The 23,383-nt window shown below is 46.1% G+C and overlaps 1 protein-coding gene across 4 annotated transcripts in view; it reads left to right on the forward strand.

Annotated features, from left to right (window-relative positions):
* The window catches only part of MTOR (mechanistic target of rapamycin kinase), a 2,476,747-nt gene that overhangs the window by 2,184,893 nt on the left and 268,471 nt on the right, over nt 1-23,383 (forward strand). For all 4 annotated transcript variants that reach the window (XM_069609933.1, XM_069609934.1, XM_069609936.1 and 1 more), the window contains one exon: nt 3,897-4,032. In XM_069609933.1, coding sequence (XP_069466034.1) covers nt 3,897-4,032 — 136 coding nt within the window. The remainder of the gene's footprint in view (nt 1-3,896; nt 4,033-23,383) is intronic.

Below are 23,383 nucleotides of genomic sequence, written 5' to 3' on the forward strand. Positions count from 1 at the left end.
CTTTATTCCATGGGTCGACTCTCTAGGTCTGCTCCAAGACCATCACCGTTATGCAGGAACCCCGCCAATCAGCAGTCCTGCCACATTCAGAATTTGGGTTGTGGCTGTCCCAACAGGACAGCCAGCCTCTCCCAGTCAGAACTGTATTCAAGCAGACTTACTGGAGCACAAAGACCTGCAGAGTTTCGGTGCACTCCCAGCTTCCTGTCCACCTACACACGCTGGCGCTCTCGGGCAGCTTCCCGAAGGGAGCCTGGCAAAGACAAGAGTCAGCAGGACCTCTCCAACCCAAGACGGCAGAAGAATGCTCAAGAAAGGACCCCTCATCAAGAGCTGGCTAAAAAAGAAGTCCGCCACCATTTTAGTACAATGGTGAGCCGTGTCCCTTACTGCAGCTTCGACAGCAGCCTGCGTGTAAGTGTCAACAAAAATCGATAGAAAACATCCACTGCCACGAGCCACTCAGATGAACTTGTCACTGGAACTAGAACAGCAGAAGTGAAAAAAGGGATACATTGTGTCCCCTCAGCACTCCACAAAAGTTTGGGTGTGCTGGTTCCACAAAATAAAAGTTAGGCAGGATAGAAAGTATTCCCCTATTCTTGGAAATAGCAGTTTAAAAAAATAAATAATTAGTGTATTGTGCAATCATTCACAATTGGACTTTTTTGCACACACAACAACATACATTACCAACATTTAGTAATGCACAACAAATAGAAGAGAGTGGATTAATCAACAAATACACATTCTAGAAGATAAATGAAAACAATCAGACTGTTTCTTAATAAGATGTCAGCTTAAACGAGCAGATGTACGCTGTGATTTGAATAATATTCAGTTCATTTAAAAGTTTTAGCAATGCAATTGACAAATTTCCATTCCAGCAGAAAGTCTACAGTAGTTATCACAAGGAAAATAAAAAGGGCAGGTCAAAGAGCTCCCAGCAACACTGCACAGAAATTGCTGTGTGCTGCAATAATACATTGCAGATGCCTGAAAAGGTGGATGAAAGCATTACTCCAAAAAGATGCAACTAAAAGGGTTGAAAAAGGTTCCCAGTAAAGAAAAAGACTGAGTGAGTGGGGAAAAAGGTTCCCACTCACTCAGGAGAACTGATCAAAAAAGTGCTGGGGGACTCACAAGTGGGGAGAATATTGCACAAAGATGAAATTCTACCTAACACCCTGTACTAAGGCAAGTCATTATTTCGAATGGATTCCTTCCTCCCACAGATTCCTCATTTTAAATATTCTTCTCCAGCACCAACTTTTCTTCGGAAATCTTTTCAAACCACCAGGGAGTGTAACGTGGCTCTGCTGCTCCATCCGGCGCTGTTGCACGCCCTAATGCTGGACATGGTGTCATGTTAGTATATTAGGGTCCACCACGCCCTATAAACCTGTTCCCTTTTTGTTCATACTCAATGCGCTTCTTGACTGCCACCTACATTTTCTAGCTCTTGCTGTGTCATGCTTAACCCCTGAAGGTTTCAGGCTTGGAAGCCCTGCTGAATCAGTAGGAGGCAAATGTCAGTGTTGGATCCCGATTGTAACGTATGTTAGATGGACTGTTCATTTTGTTAGGAAGGAAATGGACCATAAGGAAGGGGGAAGAGAAGGGATACAGGGTGGCAGGGAACGGGAGTTGCGAGGATGAAGGAACAAATATAGGAGTTGGAAATCAATCCTCTGCGTGTGGTGCATTATTCGTTATTAGCGTACGTCGGCCCTACTGAGGGGCTACAATTGAGGTCTGCATACGTGTGCACCTCAAGTTGCACAAAGTGGTAGTGAGCCTGAGGGTTGGCTTGGGAGAGCGTGGAAACCCCCTGATGACATGTCTCCTGTCCCTGACAGAGCAGGAGTGTTTCCTGGCATGAGTGGACTGCCATGCTGGGGGCGTGGCCGCATCAGAAAGTGGAGGTCTCCCTGCTCCGGTGTTAGGGACGCAATATTCCAGGAGGGAGTGCACCCCCACTCCCACTTGCTGAGGAACGGTGGGTGGTGCGTCACCTGCTGAGAGAGTCTCCCTGAAGGAGGACCAGCAGGTGGTGCAAAGGAACACAGAGAGGACAGCTTCGGCTCCCTCTGTACAGTGGTTGGGACGACAGAGGCGCCGGGTGGAGTCCGACGTGAAAGCAGCAGAGTGTGGTAGCATCACTATGTCGGATGAGGAGATTCCCTCCACTGTGATGACATCGCCAATGATGTTTCAGAAACCTACAGGTGAGTACTTAGCCCTAAAACTGCCTCCGGGGTTCGACTTGACACACACAAGTAACATGGACCCTAGGTGCGTGTGCAGTGGTTAAGAGACTTGACCATATATATCGTTGCCCTGTGCCACATTGGGGACCATAGGAAAAAGAGCCTCCTGTCACTGGTGCTTGGCGCGTCTGTGAGGGGCATCCAGTTTTTTTGTGGATTATACTGGTGCTGCAGCAGGCAGGGCTGTTACTAAACAGTCCCTGTCCAGGTGAACCGTCATGTGTATTTCTGAATGATATGATCTGGCTAGGAAGGATGTATCTAATGGTCTTGGAGCTCATTTCAGTAGAGGCCTGGTGGCTACATCTGCCTTGCAGAAGAGTATCCCTCTTCTGGACATCTATCAAGCAACTGCCTAGACTTCGCTGCACATGTTTGCCAAACATTACTGCCTGAATTCCCTATCTGGTCAGGATCCGCTCGCTTTGGCTGTGCAGTCCTCCATAGTTTTCTGGTTTAGGTGGTGGTTTCTTGCTTTTCTCCCTACTCCGGATTTCTTTATGGCTCTGGGACTCTGTCCAAGATGATGAATCTGCTGGAGGAAGGCATCCATTAGAAGAACAAATTACGCCCCTCTCTGTATTTTTCTTTCTGATGGATTAATCGTTCCTCCTACAGATTCCTCCTCATCACCTCCCAACCGGCCCCTCGTGGCGAATGCTTTGTACACCTGCTGAGTGCTAGGGGAAAAGACACAACTGAGGTGATGGGGAGCAGCAGCTCCAGATATACTGGCCCCTAGCTGACATCCATTGTTGGGGCGTGCAACATGACTTGACAGGGCTGGTGCAGAGCAGTGCTGCACCCCCTGGTGGTTTGAAAAAGTTTATGAAGAAACCTGGCACCGGATGAGAATAGCTAAGATGAGGCATCTGTGGGAGGAAACACTAATCCATCATGGGGTGAGTAAAATCTTCCTCTCTCATGAAAAAACTGGTTTTACGTTGGTCCCTTATTTCAGAAAGTTTTCAGACACTAGCAAGTTCAAGGAATAAAATGTAACCTCATGGAAATAGTGCGTCATCCTTTTAGTAATTAATACTACGGGATGGTGAGCCAAAAAGTGGTTGAACTATTTCAAAATAAGCTGTTAGTGGAGATAACATGCATTCAAAACAGCATGATTAGCATCTAGGTTTCCTGTTGTATTGCTCCTTTTTTTCTTTGTTTTTGTTGCTTCCCCTTCATGCTTGGGTTAGCAGATGTTATCTCTACAGCAGGGACTGTTATGTTAGTCGTACATCAGCACAACCTAGCGATAGATACCTGGCTCTTTATAGGGAAAAGTGTATCTCATTTCTGTGATTTTGTAATTTTACTGAAGAGTTGTTGAAAGTGGCTTCTCACTTATGGGTTCAACAGGGATCTAAAATGCCGACTAAGTAGCATCTCATAAAAGATGTACCACTGAAAACATGTGCTACCCGGAATCAGAACGTCGTGAACACCCAAATCCATAGCTAGACACACATTCAGGAACCCAGTAGCACTACAAGGCCACACAAAGAGCACAGCGCTGTTCTAGCCTAACTTCTCTCTCAGGCCCAATCTTACACAGAAGTTCGTTGGGGGAGTCCAGAGGGAAGCACACACTAAGTTCTGTGTTTTTGTGTTTGGTCTCTGAAGGTGACAGGACTGGATGGAAATTACAGGATCACGTGTCACACAGTGATGGAGGTGATGCGGGAACACAGGGACAGCGTCATGGCAGTGCTGGAGGCCTTTGTGTATGACCCCCTGCTGAACTGGAGATTGATGGACAGTGAGTTTTGCCCTTTAGATGGGCTTCATACATTTCTAAGTGAAGGTGGGGAATTTCCAAAACACTTACCGTTAATCTTCATTACTCAGAAACCTAGTCTTCCTCATTAGATTGCTTTATCTGGAACTGAGTCCTTACTCCAGAGACGGACAACTTGCATTTACAGGTAATAATGTTCTTCAACATTAATGCTTGAATTGAAACCTTTTTAAAACACCTTCCCTCCAGGCTACATTGGAAAAATTCTAATACTCTACTGGGACTTCTTGTATATACACCAAAGTGTTGCTCATTGGGGTGAGGCTCAGTTACGTCCACAGGATTGAAGGGTAATCAAGGGATGTGACAAGGAAGACTTGTATATGGAGTAATAAAGATTAGCGGTAAATAATCAGGCAGTTAACTTCTTTGAAGACGGCTTACTTTTATTAAAGCAATGTGTGTGTGTGCTGTAAATCGGGAAAAAGGTTGTCTTTAACAATTGCTATATGTTTGTATTCTGTCTGTGAATGTACATTATCTTAAAGTGAAAGTACCTTGTATGCCATTATATAAACGATTTGATTATTTTCTATATGATCTTTGTATGAGTTGTAAACGTTTGATGGGAATAGCTTTAAAAAAAAGTACACTAAAACGTCTATTGCAACCTTGTCCATCTTCATCAGTCTTTTTCTGAGAATATACCAAGCTTTGTCATACACGGAAACAGCCAGTTGTTGCCAAAATACAGATCAGAGCGTCATGACAGGCTGTACTATCCAAAATGGTAGAACTCAATAGCTACAGAAATAAATGCTTTACTATAACCTCCACCGAAAAGTTAATAATTTTTTTGCACTTAATTGTGAAACATCACTTAGTCCCTCTCGAGAGCTACACAACAGCTGTTAAGGCACCCCTCGACAACTAATGTATAGGAACACCCTACCAGAAGCAGATCTATCACAATTCTGCAAGAACCAATGGATATTCTCCTCTGAGAACATGCTAAATAAAACAGTGCCAGGATCAGTGCTGAACAAAGGGGGACAGTTATGCAATCAGTTAGGAGCTCGGGTGATTAAGAGGGTATTATGCATACTTCCTTCCCCTGTACACGCACAAGCAATAAGCAAATATTGCATATACATAAAACCAGCATTAATAACTGTTTTTCAAAACCTTTAATCATCTGTGTTTAGTTTCATTTGTCCAATAAGGTATGCATTTAATTTGAATTATGTCTAAAAAAAAAGTACAATTAATTTCCACTGTGTGCAATTCCTACTATGCCACACCTGGGACAACCAGTTTTCTTTAACTGGATGTCTAATACTATTTCCCTTAAATTAGCTTATGTGACTCAAACATAGCAAAGGTGCCCAGACCAATTTAAGGTATTGCATTCTGAAGGGGTTTACCTCATAAAACACTCTGAAAATAAAGTATTGAAATGGTGCATTTAATAGCACAATTTATGAGTATTGCAGTTGGGTAAAGAGCCATGCAATTTACAATCTGGTCTGTAAGGTGACATTTTAAAACAAAATCCAAGAGATAGATGCCAGGTAACGCAGTACACAGGAGTATTTTACAACATTTTTATGATACCTCTCCTCAAATATGTGCCAGTACTGCCACTGTAAAAACATTGTGTGATGGTTCTCATTATATATGCCAGACCTGCAGCACAGTAACTGTTAACCACATGTTCATGATGCCAGGGGATACAAAATGATACACTGGGTGTTAAAATGGATTTTCAGAATCAACCTTATCGATAGATTCTTAGAGGGCATGCTATTCTGGAGAAAATGAAACAACACTAATGACAAGCCAAACTCTATCAAGGTAACGTGACAGAGCAGTACGTTTTAGATCTAGGACAGTGTAAAGGTAGTGAATGGTTTAGTTAAGCACGCAGGGAGCACTCTTAATAATTCAAGTTCGGCAGAATTTATAAAATGTTTAGGCCTTCCACAAACTCTATAAATTAAAATCACAGGTAAGTAAACTACTAAACATACACTATCAACATGTGTACATCCACCTTGGGGTGCTCTTGCTAAGGAGCACCAATACTTAATTTTTCACACAGTTAGATCCCTTTGATAGAACACTTTCGTGTAGTAAAGCAAGTGAAGAAAATATAAAACCAGTTAAGAGTACAGTTAAGTAATTCAAAGAGTAGCAAAATTCAATACACAGCCTTATAAAAAAGAAGACCCTATCCCTATAAAGTCTTTCCCTTGCTCAACAACATGGGGCCTAGTGCACTAAGAGTCACAAATCCCAAAGTGAACCCTTTGCAGGGAGCTATGAGTCTTTTAAGAAGGCTGAATAAGTGTTGGCTAAGCCAACAAATAGGTTTAAGTGTCTCAAGTGAAGATGTATTGTTAGGACTTTGTGCCTGATAAGCCCTATGAAGGTAGGGGGGTAGAAAACAGTATGTTAAATCACCCCCTTTGCTCTGTTTCTGCCAGAAACCACTTCTAATGCTTCTGAATCCACTGGGCTCCCTTGCTACGTGTCTTGGTTCTGTTGGAGGGAGTTCAGGGGGTCAATGGTGAAGAGGACACTTATGACATCAGGATTTAGGTCTGGCTAGTCTGCAGTTCCACGATCTGGAAAAATGGGCACTGGCACTGGGCTGCGCGACAACCCTGGCATGAAGAAAAAAGGACCACCATGATGCTTATGACCTTAGAGGATCTTCTGGACATGATGCAGACAGGAGTCCGCGATGGCCTCTGCGATCAAGCGGCGGAAGACGACACTTCTGGCGGAGACAAAGAGGTTAGTCCTGCAAGACCCTTCTTCTTACTGGAGAGCTGTAACTTCAGGAGAAGGCCTTTTGTCTTTCTAATCGAGGGTCAGCAGAGTCCCAGGTCTGAACTCTGATAGCGATTGATGCCGCAAGGTGGCACAGGAGGGAGCTGGTCAGTCCACAGGGTGGTACTGGTGCACTTCTGAAGGCTTCCAAGGGCTTGTCCTCTTGCAGGGGTCGAGACTGGTTGTTCTGACCAGTCCTGTGTTTGACGCATCGATGAAGGCCTTCAGGAGATCAGACAAAGGAGCAGGGCTTTGCCCGGACGATTGCTGAAGGCAATGCAGGTTGGCTGCAACAACCATCCGTGAGTCCTCAGTAGGGTGCTTCTCTTCAAAGGGATCTTGGTTCCTATGAGGATCTGAAGAATGGCTGTAGAAGTCACCCTCGAACCCACGAATTGTAAAGATCTGCACCATTGAAACTTCCAAGAGCTGTTCTATCATGGACAGTCTCCGGCCACCACATATCGTCAGCACTCTAACCAGGATGTGGACTGGGACCAGACAGTCTCAGCCCACACAAATGCATAGCGCCGCTGTGCTGAGGAAAGCCAAGGTTTTGGCCAGGAAAGGGCCTAATATATATGGTATATGCCCTGAGAGGGCAAGAAGAAGGCTAAAAGACAAAATAGCCAAAAGACCAGGTGAAATCTCGTGGCACAGCCAGTTTAGAATGTATGGTACTCTAAAAGACATTCTGCTGTAAAATACAAAGTTGCACACCAGAGAGTTAAAAAACACAATAGAAAATAATGATCCGATGCCACCGGACGGTCCTAGACACCATGCAAGTAACCATAAAGTTTCTGAAACAATAGGGATGGGGGGCACAAACTAAACCTACCAGACCTCACAGTAAGGTGGTCTGTGCAGAGGGAAACAAACAAGGAATTTCGAAATGGAGGACCGTGGCCCCCTGCACTATTGGACATAAGGACTGATTGGTGCCCCCAAATCACATGAATTAAGCAAGAGAAGTAAAGCAGAAACGGTTTACTTAGCTTCAAAAGTCAGGACAGGTTCAAAACAACAGAAAAAAAGCTGGGGTTGGGGGGGCTGTTGCGCACAGCAAAGATGGCCGCCTGATCTGTGAGCTCGCACTCCAGTCTGAAATCCTGCAACTATAAATCCTTGTTGGAGCCGCCGTATGTCTTACAAACTGCGGTATAGATGGACTAAGTACCTGTCCTTGGTGCCTGAAAATCCTGGTGGGCTGCAGTGAAAGGCGCCGAAGTTATGACAATTTGCAGTTTGGTCGGCCCCTACTGCGGGCGCGATCCGCCTGAGGTCTCAGTGAGGAGGTAACGAGAGGCCGCGGACTTAATCTAGCTCTGGGCCAGGACGAGGCGGGGCCTGTGAATGCGGCCCGCGCCCTGTGGTTGGAGATAGAGATCCGAAACCCGAGGCGGCTGGGAAGAGGAGACGGCGCCAGCACCTTCATTGTGCGACTGCCGCAGAGCCCTAGGGACACCCCACATCCTGCGACGCCCCGTCAGGGAGCGGCGAAACAGCAATTCAGCAGGGGGACATACGAGGACCGGGCTGAGCGGAAACACACTTCGCTATACACCAAGTAAGGAGATCTGCGACACGGCGGTCGGGGGAAAAAGCCCGACGGGAGGGGCCCTCACCCGCGTCCAAACATCCGGTCTTGTACGGGCTAACGCTCGTAGGAATCCTAGCGGGGGTATGGGCCTGACCTGCCCTGAGACAGCGGCGGACCGTGCCTGCCGCCATCCTCGATTGTCAACAACGGCATGGGGGGACTTATATAGATGCAGACATCCTTCGAAATAAATATTGGACCCTGCTGACCACTCTGCGAAGCTGACGGCCCGGAATATCAAATACATGAGCACATTGCCGCAGGGATTGAGCTGGCGGTGAACCTGCATATAAGGCTCTGCCTGTGACCCACGGCCGGCCTACACATCCCAAAAGAAAGAGGTGCGTGTGGTGGACTAGAGGAGGAGGGGGGCTGGGGAACACGCTGAACCAGGAGGCCACCCAATAAACTGGCTATACGGCTACGGCTGGGAGTACTGCTGCATACCCCACCAGAAATTGAACTGTGAGGTCAGAGATACGGCGGAGGGGCAGTGGGTGATACTTTAACGCTGTGTGGCCAGCAATAGCCGACGCGGTCCCCACCATCTAAACCGCCACTGTAGAACGGGCCGCACCGGCCTGCCCCGCAGGATACTCGCGGCCCCTCGCCCACCCAACCTATCCTCCATTGACTGAACATTTGGTGATACCCGAACAACATAACACCTAAGGGCACAGCGATCCGAGGTCGCACAAACAGGCATCCCACCCTGGTTGATTGGCTGACCCCAGGCACTGGAAATTCTTGGAGGACCCTCAGGGTCATACTTCTATGTACTGACAAATTAATACGTGGGAGAATACAGTCCATCAGAAATTAGTGAGCCTTCAGCCATAAAAACCGGGTTCCAAATACCACGGCGGAATACTGCAATAAACCCAGAAGAGGAAAACATGGGCTACGACCAGGAAAAGAGAAATATAGCAACAGCGAATTACAGGGCAGCAGCATGGGCGAACCCCAAAAAACAGGGAAAGGGGGCAAGACCCCCCAGCAATAAGAAAAAAGGCCCAGTGGACGTATACACTGATAGCCAAACACAAACCACCACTACAGATATGCCCATCAATGACAATGAAGCTCCGAATTCGGAGCATGGTGATAAAGTGGATAGACTAACGACAATCGTACAAAATGGATTCTGGGCAGTCAACATGAAGCTGGATGACATAGTGTCCACCATTGGCTCCGTAAAGGCCAGGGTTGAAAAAGAGAGTGCGGAAACAGAACACAGAATAAGCACCAACGAGGATACGATTGCACACCATAGCCGTGATATCACCCAGCTCAAAGAGGCTATGTCCAAAATGCAGAATAAATGTGAGATCTTGAATCCAGATCAAGACGCAACTACATCCGAGTGGTGGGCGTGGCGGAAACATTCAGAAAAGGCCAAATGGTAAAACAACTTGAACTGCTCCTTAAATCGTTATTCGGCCAGGAAGCATTCTCCGAGCATTTCTTGGTGGAGAGGGCGCACCGCACACTGGCTCCGGCCCCCAAGCCAGGTGCACCACCTCGTACAATAATTGCGAGACTCCTTAATTATAGAGACAGAGACTTAATCCTGCGAATGGCTAGGGTGGCTGGAACACTCCAACATGAAGGAAACCGGATACATATATATCCAGACTTTTTTCGGCCAGGGTTCAAGCAAGTAGAGGATCCTACTAACCGGTCAAAAGACTCCTAAGAGAACGTCAAATACCATACGCCCTAATGTTCCCTGCCAAGATGAGGATTCAACATGCGGGAAGGGCGCATTTTTTCGAGTGCTCAGCTGAGGCCACACAATATATTGAGGCTTCTATACCCCTTCCACCCAGATAGGAGACCGGCACAGAACAACAGACCCAGACCGGAGGATTAAGGTACACCCATAGTCAAAACACTTTCTACACTACCACACCGTCAGGGCTACATTCCGAACGATTTGATGATCAAGGCGGTTCCACTCTATATGGTTATCGAAGTTGCAGAGGCGGTTGGGTGGTCATGTAAAGCAAAACAGCTACCCCTGGAATGTTCCAAGAGTTATTTTGGGCACATCGTCAAGTTGGGGGTGATGATGAGGGTGTGTGGGTGGGGGGAGGATGTGGGAGTTGGACGATTTGTGGTGGAAACAATCTCACTGAGGGGAGTAGTTCTGGTCACCGGGAGAGGTGTGACCTAGGTTATAGTTTGACTGTGGTTAATAGTTTGTTTAATGTTAAAAATGTGGTCGCATTGAGAATGGCGCCCATTGGCTGGTACTGATGGCATAACTTTAATGGTCATGACTTTGGAAAAATGTGTTACTACAAAACACTGGTGATGGGATGAGAATAAAACTGCTTACATGGAATGTAAGAGGACTGAATAACCAGTTGAAAGTAAAAAAAAAAAAAGCTAATTATATTGCTTATATTGCTAGACACGGCCCTCAGGTCCTGATGCTCCAAGAGACACACACAATGGGAAGCAGTAACATGCATTTGATGCCCAAATGGGGGAGCCAACGTTTTTACACTGACTATTCTACTCAGGCCAGAGGGGTATTTACTCTTATCCACCCAAGCTTGGGATTCGGGCTGGAAGGCCATAAGGTGGATCAGCAGGGAAGATATGTGGTTGTATGTGGCAGGGTCGCTGGACGACAACTGCTTTTGGTTAATACATATGGGCCCAATATAGACGACCCAGCGTTCTATGGGAATGTATACCAGATGATCACTGCCTACGGTTTGTCTAATGTGATATGGGGAGGATACTTTAATGTGGCGCTGAACCCTGTGCTGGATAGATCTTCCAAGGTCATTAGAGCCCCTAGCAAAACAGCCCTTACCCTGAGCAACATTCTTTCACAGTTATCAATGGTGAACGCCTGGCGTGAAATACACCCTAGGAACAGGAGATATACATATTATTCTTCGGTTCATGACTCCGAGTCCAGGATTGATTACTGGTTTGTTGCATCGGTCATGTCCACTACGCTGCAGAAATGTGAAATCTTGCCCCGCACGTTCTCGGACCACTCCCCAGTGATGTTAGAATTGAAGATCCAGGATACCCCCGTCCCGCTAAAAGATGGAGAATGCCGAATAGAATGTTGGGGGACCCTGGGGTGGTGGAAACACTACATGTTGAGATAGCAGAATTTTTCCCCAATAATGTGGGGACGGTGGGCAAATACTCCACTGAGTGGGAATCTTTTAAGGTATGGATCAGGGGAGTGCTGCTGTCTAAGTCCGTAGGTATGCTAAAGAGCGTACGTGCTGAACTAACAGACATTGAAAGTAAATTGGCTGAGGAAAACCATACCCGAACACAGAATAGGGAATTATTAGCGGACATACACACACACTTGCAGGAATTTGATAAACTGGCCGCTAGAGAAGTACGCTACGTGGCGGCCCCCATGCGTGCACGTAGGTACGGAGAGGGTAACAAGGCTGGCAGGACACGCTCTAATCTTCTCAAGTATGATAACCTAACCACATAACTAGTATACAAACACCACAGGGTACTCTTAAGGGAGGAGGAGATAAATAAAGAATGTGTCAAATTTTATACAAATCTATACTCTAACCAAGATAAAAAATCGCCCGTAGCCATTAAAAATTATCTTGCGGCTCTCAACCTTCCCAAACTCCCAGAGGTAGATCGCCTAGCGTTGGATCAGCCGATATCAGCAAAAAAGTTTACAGAAATTATCAAAACATTGTCATCAGGTAAGGCACCAGGGTCAGATGGGATAGGGGCAGAATTTTATAAAGAGTTCCGGGAAGAGCTTGTCCCGATGCTCCTGCAGATGTGGAAGGAATCCCTCGAATGCAATATACTACCCCCATCCATGAGAGAGGCAGTGATCACAGTGCTTCCCAAGCCGCGGCGACCTCCACAGGATGTATCTTCCTACAGGCCCGGTCACTTATAAACACAGATGCTAAAATATTTGCAAAAGTAGTGGCCAATAGACTCTTACCAGCGGTTCCCGGACTGGTCCACCCCGATCAAAATGGGTTAATCCCTGCTAGGTCCACAGCCCTGAATCTCCGTAGGCTCTTTGGCCTAATGGCACAAATAGACCCAAAGAGGAGCGCAGCTGCCATATCCTTGGACGCTGAGAATGCCTTTGATTCGGTTTCCTGGGTCTACCTCCTTATGGTACTAGAGACATTCGGGATGGGTCCTAACTTCATTAGATATGTAAAACTGTTATACACTGAACCAGGGGCTCGTGTGCTGACCAATAGGTCCATCTCTGAACTGTTCTTGCTGGGCAGGGGCACCAGACAGGGGTGTCCGTTCTCGCCCCTGCTATTTGCACTGACTATGGAGCCGATGGCAGCTGCGGTGAGACTGAGGCATGCTGACAAAGGTATAAATATAAAGGGGTCCATCCAATTAATCTCACTGTACGCCGACAACACGTTATTATATATCCGTGAACCTGAGACAAATATAGCACCCATAATTGCGCAAATACAAGACTTTGCAACTTACTCAGGGTACACAGTGAACAGAGCCAAGTCGGAAATATTCCCACTCACACCGGCCACCAAATGCCCTGACATGCTACACGGACTTAAATGGTCGGATCAGCACATCAGGTACCTTGGGATCCTTGTTTCTACGGGATAGGAACACATTATACTTGGACAATTATGAGGCCACACTGCAGACCATTACTACAAAGATTCAGATGTGGGGACGTTTGCCGATATCACTGTATGGCAGGGAGGCTTTCCTTAAAATTATAATTCTGCCCAAGCTGCTTTTTCTGTTTGTTAACATTCCCATATGGCCGGGCAGAGCTTTATTCGCCAAGCTCCGATCCATAGTGGTGACGTTCCTTTGGAATGGGAAAACTGCCAGGATAAGCTGGGAAAAGATGACTGAATCATTCTCCACTGGCGGTATAGCAGCTCCCGATTTTGAGCTCTATTAGTATGTTGCTCAAGCACAATTTGCAACATATTGGTATGATACCACACAAGAGACACCCCATGCATTAATAGAAGAATACACCACACACCCCACAAATATACAATTAGTCATTTTTGATACACAATACAAGGACATGTGCGAAACAACCCAGTCAGTTGTACGGTTAAAGCATGGAGGCTATATATAGAAGATTGAAGTTGGAAGCACCCTTCAACCCAGAGATACCTCTTTAGAATTACCCGGGCATACCCCCCACACATGACAGCACAATACAGGAATCATGGGACCCTAATATGGAAATGAAAATTGGAGATATGTTCATAAATGGCAAATTTGCGTCCCTAGAGGAACTGTTGAGAGCGCTGGGAGGTGGGCCACTCAGGACACTTCAATATTACTGCATGCGGTCAGCATTTCAGAAAAAATGGCAGCTATTCCCAGATGAGCCCCAGCCACACCCATGTGTACAGCTGGTGACCGCTGCGGGAGGCCTGGGAATTTCTAGACTGTACGCGGTGGTACAGGCCCAAACCCCCACAATTAACCAAATAAAAGAAAACTGGGAGAGGGATTTACGGGTACACATTGAAGATGAGAAATGGACTAGATATTGCTCATTGACATAGAAGGTCTCCCTGAACGTTGGCCGGCGGTTAATCCAATTCAAAATACTGAACAGACTACATTATACGCCAATTAAAATAGAGAAATTTACCCCAGAGGTTTCGGACGTATGCCCCAAATGTAATATGCCACAGGCAGGAGACTTGCATATGTATTGGGAATGTCGGGTGGTGGCGGGCTTTTGGAAAGATGTGGCTGAGATGTTGGAAGAAATTACACAGATCCCCCCGGACCTGAAGCCCCAAAAATATTTATTTGGGGACATAGGCAAATGTTCTGAGAAAACTAGAAGATTGTTTAATGTTGCATGTGCGGTTGCCAAAAAATGTATCCTACTGAAATGGAAAAATGCGGGCCCGCCCAGTATGAACCAATTTCTTCGTGAACTAACGTATGTAAATGAAACGGAAGAACAGTATGTACCGACCCGACCCCCAACCTGCAAACCCAAAGGTATATGGGGCCCATTCAGAACTTACCTATGTAATATGTCCTCTGATGATGACGAACCAGAGTAATTCTATGTAAATATAATGACCATGATGTGTATATTTTCTGAATATATATGGTGCAGTGTGGAAAGGTGCTGTGTATCTCTATGTGACCACTAATAAACAGAGCTTGAAAATAAAAATGAAAAAAAGCTGGGGTCCATAGATGTCTATGGAGGGAAGGTAGCAAAAAGAAAATCTTTCCCAACACTGGGCATATCAAAGAATGAGGCTAAAAAGCAGAACAAAATAACATTATTACCAAATCCATGGCTATAGGGCATCCTAGCAACAAGTATTTCTTCCCCATTTCGTAGCGAGTTTATATTGTCGCCTATGAGAATGGGTCATACTCTCAAAGCTCATCTTTAAGCTGGTTTCCACTGAGGCCTGAGATTACACAGAGGTATTCCAGTTTCTCCTCTGGTCTTGATCTCCTCCTGAGTGTGAGTATACTTCTCAGCAAGTGTTCTGCTCTCTCTGCTGGGCTGGCATCTGCAATTTCTGAGCTATAGCTCCCAGCAAACGTACTGCTCTCTCTCATGTTCTGGTCTCGGCCAGTGTCAGAAATATCACCCCCGGCAGGGTCTTAGCTCTCCTTCTTGTTATGGTATTTGCCAGTGTCTGAGGTATAGCTATCAGCAGTCTCTTGGCCCTCTGCCTAAATCTAGTACCTCCCAGTGTCCGAGATACAGGTTCTCAATAAACTCCTTCCAGGCTCCTTTTCTTCTCTCTTTGTCGTCTGTTCAGTAGCCTGTTTTATACTCCCCTTGATTGAAGTGATCACTCAATAACGTGTCTGATTTCTTAGTCCTTACTTGCCCTATTTCGGTTCTATGTCCCTTCATCACCAGATTATTTTTCGATGAGGTTTTGGCAAATTACCTTTTTTGAAAAAACTCATCGAAAAATGTTTTTTGGTGGATTTCCCCCAAGCCCTCCCCTTCCCTATAGTTAAGTCTATTCCCAACCCCCCTTAACCCTTATATACCCTCACATACCCTTACCCCTGGCCTCCATATTTTTTTAGGCGTTTTTTTGAAAATACAAGTTATGTTGGCAAAAAAACAAATCGAAAAATAATCTGGTGATGAATGAACGTCGTACCCCTATTTCTGGGTAGTAATTGCCCTTTTCCATTTGCTACTGTTAGAGAGATTTAAAACATCCCTCTGGTGAGGGATGTGTACCCTTCTAACCTAATGTCAGAAATTCCAATTATAAGAGCAGCCAAATCACTTTAGAAGGGGTAGCAGTGGCAGAACAGTCCGACTTAGCTCGAGGGACGAATCAATAACACATATGCAGTCTATAAGCATTTAGGGTACACATCACAAGATGGCACTAGTGTATGTATAAAAAGAAATCACTGGTCAATGAAGACACAATCCAACCCCACCACTAACTTGCAAGCACACTATCAAGTATTAGACACTGTGCATGTACTCTAAGAATGGGGGAAACAGAGGGGATCCCTAGAAACATAGCAACAATACATTAACATAGTCCTGATCGCACCCAGAGTTGCTACACAAACAATAGTGAAAATATACATGACCCTCTAGGACATAGAAATATGGATGCTCCAAATGCACGCATTTAATTCCTCTGAATATAGAGGGGGAAAAGAGGTGTTACACGTCAACAGATGCAAAAGACAAGATTAGCTCTGACTTAGACGCAATACCAGCTCTCCTGGCATCTGCTTTTCCCCGGCGGTGCATCCTCTCATGGACGCTTCCCCGGTGCTCTGGATGCCCAGAGGTTTCACACAGCAACAGCGCAAGCAGTCCTTGCTTCTTGGACCCAGCTCAGCTTCTCGTCCTCTGCTCTCGGCTTCCCTCCTGCTGAGTCGTGTCCCTTTCACAGCTGTACTGCTCGCCAGATTCCTCCTTGAGGATAGCTCTCCACTTGCATCTCAGCTGTGGGATGTTTAAACTCCCGCTTTGAAAAAGGGAGTTGCTTTAGGCCAATCACATTCCTTGAAAAGCTAGAGCACCACTCTGCTTCTCCCTAGAGATCCTTGGGATCTTGGTCATCATCCTCTCAGTACATGGCATAGAATCAGATGTAAGATACTTTGCTTCCTTTAATGTTTCAGTCTCATGAAGTAGCTTACATTTCAATGGATTGCCTTTCTCCCGCAGATTCCTCATCAGTTAGATATCCATTCCATCTCCAGCTGCTCGGAAATCTTTTTGACAGGGGGCGTAGTGTACCTCGACTCGCCCGTCGATCCGTCTCGACTCGATGCCTCGGTCGTAGACTCCAGACGTGACGTTGGTTGTCATACATATACTGCGTCACTACGCCCTGTACCTTAGTTCCTTTTTTCTGTGTGCTCAGCACGCTGCTCGAGAGAAACACTACTTGATAACTAAGATTTCACTGTACGTTTTTGTCGTTTTTGCTTGACGAGAGTTCAACCATGTCCGCGCCCTGAGTCTCCGGATTCAACCGTTTCAGGTATTGTAGCTTGAAAATGTATGTGACAGATCTGCATGTGCTGCTTCGGCACCGGTCACAGCACTGAGGGCTGTACTTCATGTAGCACAATGAATCTGAAGTCCCTCTGGGAATGGGTGGCGACGTTCTCGGTAGGCCGCCCTTACTCTAAATCCCTGGCATGGTCAAGTGTTCGGTCATCGGAAGCTGAAACGGAGGGGCCTATTCCAGAAAAGGGAGAGAGGCATCAGAAAAAAACAAAAAAGAGATCCCATTCCCAAAGCCATTTGTCCTCTTCCTCCTTGCAAAATAAGAAACAACGCTACCGACACAAGGGCAAGTCTGATTCTTTCTAGTGAATGCGGTAAGTCGGCGGCATGGCTGACGTCCAGGGCTGAATGGGAGGAATTTAAAACCCAGATACTAGATAATCAAAACAGGGGGGGTGGGTCAGGGAATCTCTCTACCAGCACGCACACAGCCCAATGACCTGTTCTTGGGTGAATAACCCCTGGGATAGACTCTACCAAGTCTTTAGCTCACTGTCCCTTTCACAGAGAAGACATTTGCCTGCATATCAGTCTTCGTCCTGCCATGGGGCAGTCCAGCACCGAAATACTAGGCAATTCTCCTCTGAACAAGAGTACCAACAGCAACCCCATACATGTGTTTCAGCCTTGTTGGGCATCATCAGTGAGGTGAAGCTGTGTCTCTAAGAACAGTGAGAAAAGGGTCCACGTCTAGATCGCCCTGTTAACTTAGGGTGAAACCCAAAGTTAATTTATGCACTACACAAGATTAGGACTACAGGTGAGAGCAATAAATCCAGTCCCTACCACAAAGATTTAGTTGGTAGCTGTGGCTGAGCAGTCAGACATATCGCAAGAGGGAGATGAGCAGTATTCAGGGTTTACACAATAGGCCTTCAGTACTGTGGTACAAGGAAACACTGACAAGAGCTCTGTATTAAAAAAGTAGTTATATATTTATTTTACACACCTCTAAGAAAACACAGTTATCACAAGTATCAAGCAAGTTAAATTAAGTCAAAGGAAACATATACACACTCCCTATATAAATTGTAGACCAAGTGAACCAGAGTGAAAACTGAGCAAAATGGCACAGTGAAAACTACACACAAGGGATATTCTAACAATTTCTCACAAGGGAGGGAAAAGTTATTCAGAAATAGCTTCTTATACACCCTAGTAACACTTCCCATTAGCCTGTGACCTAGTTAAAGCAAGACAGTGCATCAGGATAAGCATTACTTAAATGAAAACTGAGCAAAATGGCATTTCACAAGATTAAACAGTGGGAAGGAAAGGGTAGTTATAAGAAAGGGGTGCACCAAACAGTTCGAATGGAGAATACATTTCGAGGAGGCAGATTTAACAAATGTAGCCAGAGTCAGTAGGCCTGTGCCACAGTCAGTGGTACAGGAGCAAAATGTTCTTGTAGCTGCAGTCAAGTCTTTGGTTAACGATATTGAAAAAGTGGATGCAGAGGTCAACAGACAATGTTAAGAGATGGGGGCGGCCAACCCAACAGGTAGATAAAGGATTTAAAACACCTTTAGTGCTACCGCAAAGAAAGGGCGGCCTGGCGGAACAATGTACCTTTAAAGTGAAGAAGTGGCTCCTGCAGTAACGGTTGTTCCTGGTTGTTCCTGCAGTCCGAGGGATCCAGCAGAGGAAGAGAGGCTCTCGTCGTGGAGGAAGGTTCGAGGTACTGCACTACCCAGGGATGAAACCAGCCGAGGTGCTGCCAAACGAAGTTTAAAAGGTACGCTCCTTTTAATCGCGGTCCGGGTTAATAGCTGCCTGGCTATCCGGTCTCGATTCGACCAGGGCAGGTTCGGGAAGGCGATTGGCAAACTGGTTGGCCCCACCAGCACAAGGGAAGAAGGCTCTTTCAGATGAAGATCTCCTCTCGTTGTGTGGAGAAAAGTGGTGAGACACTGCAGCAGGGCTTCACCGGTGGTTCAGTCATTGCAGACGTCTTTGGCTTCTATCCTCTTCAGCTTCTTAGTTCCAGTGGCGACGTCTTGCTCTTCCAGTCCTCAGGACCCTGCTTTTATGCAAAAAGATCCCCATTCATACAGCCTAGCTGTCATTCACACAGTGGAGTGGTCATCTTGGCGGGAGACCCTCCAGCCTATCAGGATAGAGTGCGACATGCGTTGCGGAGGCAACCCTGTCCAGGGGTCCTACTGCCCCTCCCACACAACAGACCCACCCCAGACTCAGTGGCGCCGGAAGGAGGGCTTCTGGGCAGAAGCCCACCAAACGGACAAACAAAGGATCCCCGTCCTGGGTTAGGATTGTAGAGAAAGACACGAGAAAGAAGTTATATTAAAGTTCTGGCAAATAAAACCTACCGGAGCAAAGTTAATATTAAAATGCACCGGCGGTATGTTAGAGGCTGTCAAAAAAAGTGGTAGCCTCGAACAATGGTAAAATCCCATAGAGAAATATTTGCGATTGAATATTTATGGTAGTAACCACTGCCACCAGCCAGAAACTTTAGAGAGAGGGACTTTAGGGTACCCCCTCGAAAATGAACATAGGGGAAAAACTATTAACCCCTTCCTGCACCTCCCTAGTAAGATGGGTTGTTCTGGTTAAGTTCATAAAAATTGACTAGTAAAGTCAATGGGGCTTTACATGCCCTGGGAGACAGTAGTCAGTCCCAGAGTATGGAGTCTATGTTTGGGGGTCACTACGACACCCCTGTGTCACTGCACTGAGGGTGCTGTGTAACACATGTGAATAAAGATGGTTCCTATGGGCGAGAGAAAATCTCATAGGCATTAAACACAAAAATAGCCTAGAACACACATAGCAAAAATGCCTAAGAGTGGGAAAAAGAGTCTCACTCTTAGCAGATAAAAAGAAACTAACCCTTCAAATCCAGCAATGCTGCTGGGGGACTCTATAGGTAAGGGAAATTAGCAATTTAATGAGAATTCTCCCTAACACTCGGCTCCCCCACCCCCAGACTAAGGAAGAGGAGGATCTAATCCACTCCTGGATGAGTCTCTTACCTCTAGTCGGTTATAAACATCCTAGAGGGACCATCAGCATTTTGGTGGTGACATCCTGACCTGTGCTCAATGGTAAAATCAAACCCTTGGAGGCAGATTGACCATCTTAGCAGTTTTGGGTTTTCTCCTTTCATTTGCATTAACCATCTCAAGGGTTGGTGGTCTGTTTGAATGATGAAAGTAGATCCATACAAGCATGGTCTAAACTTCTTCAAAGCCCACACAATGGCAAAACATTCTCTCTCAATAGTTGCCCACCTTGTTTCTGGTTCCTTCAGTTTCCTACTGATGAAGCAAATGGGGTGCTCCCTACCTTTCTCATCCAGTTGACTGAGTACTGCACCTATACCTATATTGGAAGCATCTGTTTGTACAATGAAGGGTTGGTGTTAGTCAGGAGCTCTGAGAACTGGAGCTTGACAAAGGGCTTTCTTTAGGCTTTCAAAGGCCTGATTGCACTCCTCATTCCATTTGACCTTTTTAGGGAATTTTGGAGAAGAGATCACATTCAGTGGAGAAGCTATGGATCAATAGTTCTCAATGAAATTCCTGTAATACCCAGTGAGGCGTAGGAAGGCTCTCACTTGGGTTTGAGTAGAAGGGGTTGTCCAATTTTGTACAGCTTCAATCCTGCTGAGCAAAGGCCTTATTTCACCACCTCCTACCTCATGCCCAAGGTAGACCACTTTACTCTGACCAATTTGGCATTTGCTTGCTTTTATGGTCCAATGGGCCTGTTCAAGAGCCCGCAAAACATATCCTAGGTGGTCAACATGTTCTTTCCAAGTAGGGCTGAACACTGCAATGTCATCCAAGTATGCCATGCAGAAGTCCTCCATCCCATTCAGAACCTGATTAACCATCCTTTGGAATCTGGCAGGTGCATTCTTTAATCCAAAAGGCATAACCTTAAACTGGTATAAGCCTACTAGGGTGGAGAATGCAGTTTTCTCCTTGGCATGGTCAGTCAGGGCTATTTGCCAGTAGCCTGACGTGAGATCAAATGTTCTGAGGAACTTGGCTGAACCAAGTCTATCCACCAGCTCATCTGTTCTTGGCAAAGGATGGGCATCAGTCTTAGTGACTGTATTTAGAGCTCCATAGTCCACACAGAATCTCAACTCTTTGGATCCTGCCTTTGGTGCTAACACAACTGGGCTAGACCATGGACTAGTAGAGGGCTCTATTACCCCGAGATTAAGCATCTTGTGAGCTCTCCTTTGATGTGGGTTCTTATATTTTCTGACATCCTGTAGCCCCTGCTTTTGACAGGTAGACAGTCACCAGTTTGGATATCATGTTGGCCCCAAGGGATCAAACCTGGTGCTAGAGAAAACAGAGGGGCAAATTGATTTAACAAAACTTTGCACTCCTCCTGTTGCTCAGGTGTTAGATTAGAAGAGAGATGAACTCCTTCTTTTTTCTCATCCAAAGGTTTGCCTCTGAGGAGGTCAGGTAGAGGTTCACTCTCCTCCTCCTTTTGAGCTGAAGCTAGAAGCAAAGCTCCCAGTTCTGGTCTCGAGACATAAGCTTTTAGACGGTTGATATGAAAGACTCTAGGAGCCTCCTTAGGATTGCGTAAGTCCACCAGATAGTTCACTTGTCCAAGTTTTCCCACAACCTTGAAGGGTCCCATCCATTTGTCCTGCAAGGCCTCTGCCTTGTGGGGACCATAACAAGAAATAGCTGGTCTTGAGCGAACGCACCCATGTTGGCCTTCTGGTCAAGCCAATGCTTGACCAGAGCCTGACCTGCTTTCAAGTTATCACTTGCCTCAGCCATCATGTGTGACATTTTCCTCTGGAGTCCTATCACATAGTGACTCTGACTGGTGTGGGGAAAGGAGCACTCTCCAACCCCTCCTTGATCAGGGCCAATGGACCCCTGACCGGATGGCCATAGAGAAGTTCAAAGGGACTGTAATCCACTCCCTCCTGAGGGACATCTCTATATGCAAAGAGAAGGCATAGCAGTAGAAGATCCCACTTTTTCTTAAGAGGGTCTTCTAAAGCTCCTATCATGCTCTTCATGGTTCTGTTCCTTTCTACCAACCCATTTGTCTGAGGGTGGTATGCTGTTGAGAACTTGTAGGTAACTCCACAGTTTTTCCACATGGCCTTAATGTAGTGGGACATAACATTTGACCCCCTGTCGGATATTACCTCCTTAGGAAACCCAACCCTGGTAAAAATACCAAGGAGGGCCTTAGCTACAGCCGGAGCTGTAACAGTCCTCATAGGAATTAGTTCAGGGAACCTAGTAGCATGGTCTACTACAACAAGTATAAACCTGTTGCCTGAAGAAGTTGGAGGATCAAGGGGACCAACAATGTCGATTCCTACCCTCTCAAATGGTACTCCCACCACAGTGAGAGGCACTAGAGGTGCCACGTTCTTGGAGCCACTTTTACCAGAGGTTTGCCAAGTGTGGCAACTCTTGCGATATTGATCTACCTCAGCCCCCATTTTAGGCCAATAAAAGTAGAGAGAGAGCCTTTCCTTGGTCTTCTTGAAGCTCAAGTGACCAGCCAAAGGAATCTCATGGGCTAGTTGCAAGAATTGGACTCGGTTTGCTTGGGGCACTACAAGTCTTTTATAGTCCCCAGGGATTGACTCTGTTGGTTCACTATAGAAGAGGCCATCTTCCCAGTGTAACCTATACTTCCCAGGCTCTTGCCCTTCAAGCTGAGAAGCTGCCTGGTGGCGAAGACCTTCCAGAGTTGGACATTCTGTTTGTCCCTTACTGAAGTCTGACCTTTGGGGTCCACCTTCTGCCAGTAAAGACTGCAGCTCAGGATGCTCCACAGGGTCAAGATCTCCAATGAGTTCCTGGCCTCCTACTAGATCTGAATCTTCAGCCTCTAGTTCAACCAAACAGGGTTGTACCTCACTCTCAGCCTCAGCTGGAGGAGGAATCACAGGTGTGATTTTTCACAACCTAGGAGATTTCCTGGTTGGCAGCACTGGAGTGCTTTCTGCTGGTTTCTTTTTGGAAGCCTTGGGTTTCCCCTTTTCCTCTGGTTGCTTTGAAATAGCAGTTAGTAACTCCAATAGAGTAGGAGTGATTTCTTTTTCTATCATCTCCTCAGGAGAGCCCTTTAAGGTCCTCTCCCTTGCAGATTTGGTAAGCTCCTGTAAGCTCTTACTAGGAGGACTGGGAGTACTGGATACTACTCCCAGGTCTTTCAGATCATTGCCCAACAGCACCCTTCCTGGTACTTCAGATTGTACACTCACAAGTATCCTGACTGTCATTTAATTGCACTGGATGAAAGCTGGTAATTGGGGAAGAATCTGCACAGGCCCTCCAGCTAACTTGGCGTTTGGGTGCCTTAGCAACATCCTCCACCTTGAAAAAAGATTTGTCCACCACAGTTATGCTGGCCCCAGTGTCTCT

The sequence above is a fragment of the Ambystoma mexicanum genome, chromosome 8 (genome assembly GCF_040938575.1).
Source record: "Ambystoma mexicanum isolate Mex_15411 chromosome 8, UKY_AmexF1_1, whole genome shotgun sequence".
Classification (NCBI taxonomy): Eukaryota; Metazoa; Chordata; class Amphibia; order Caudata; family Ambystomatidae; genus Ambystoma; species Ambystoma mexicanum.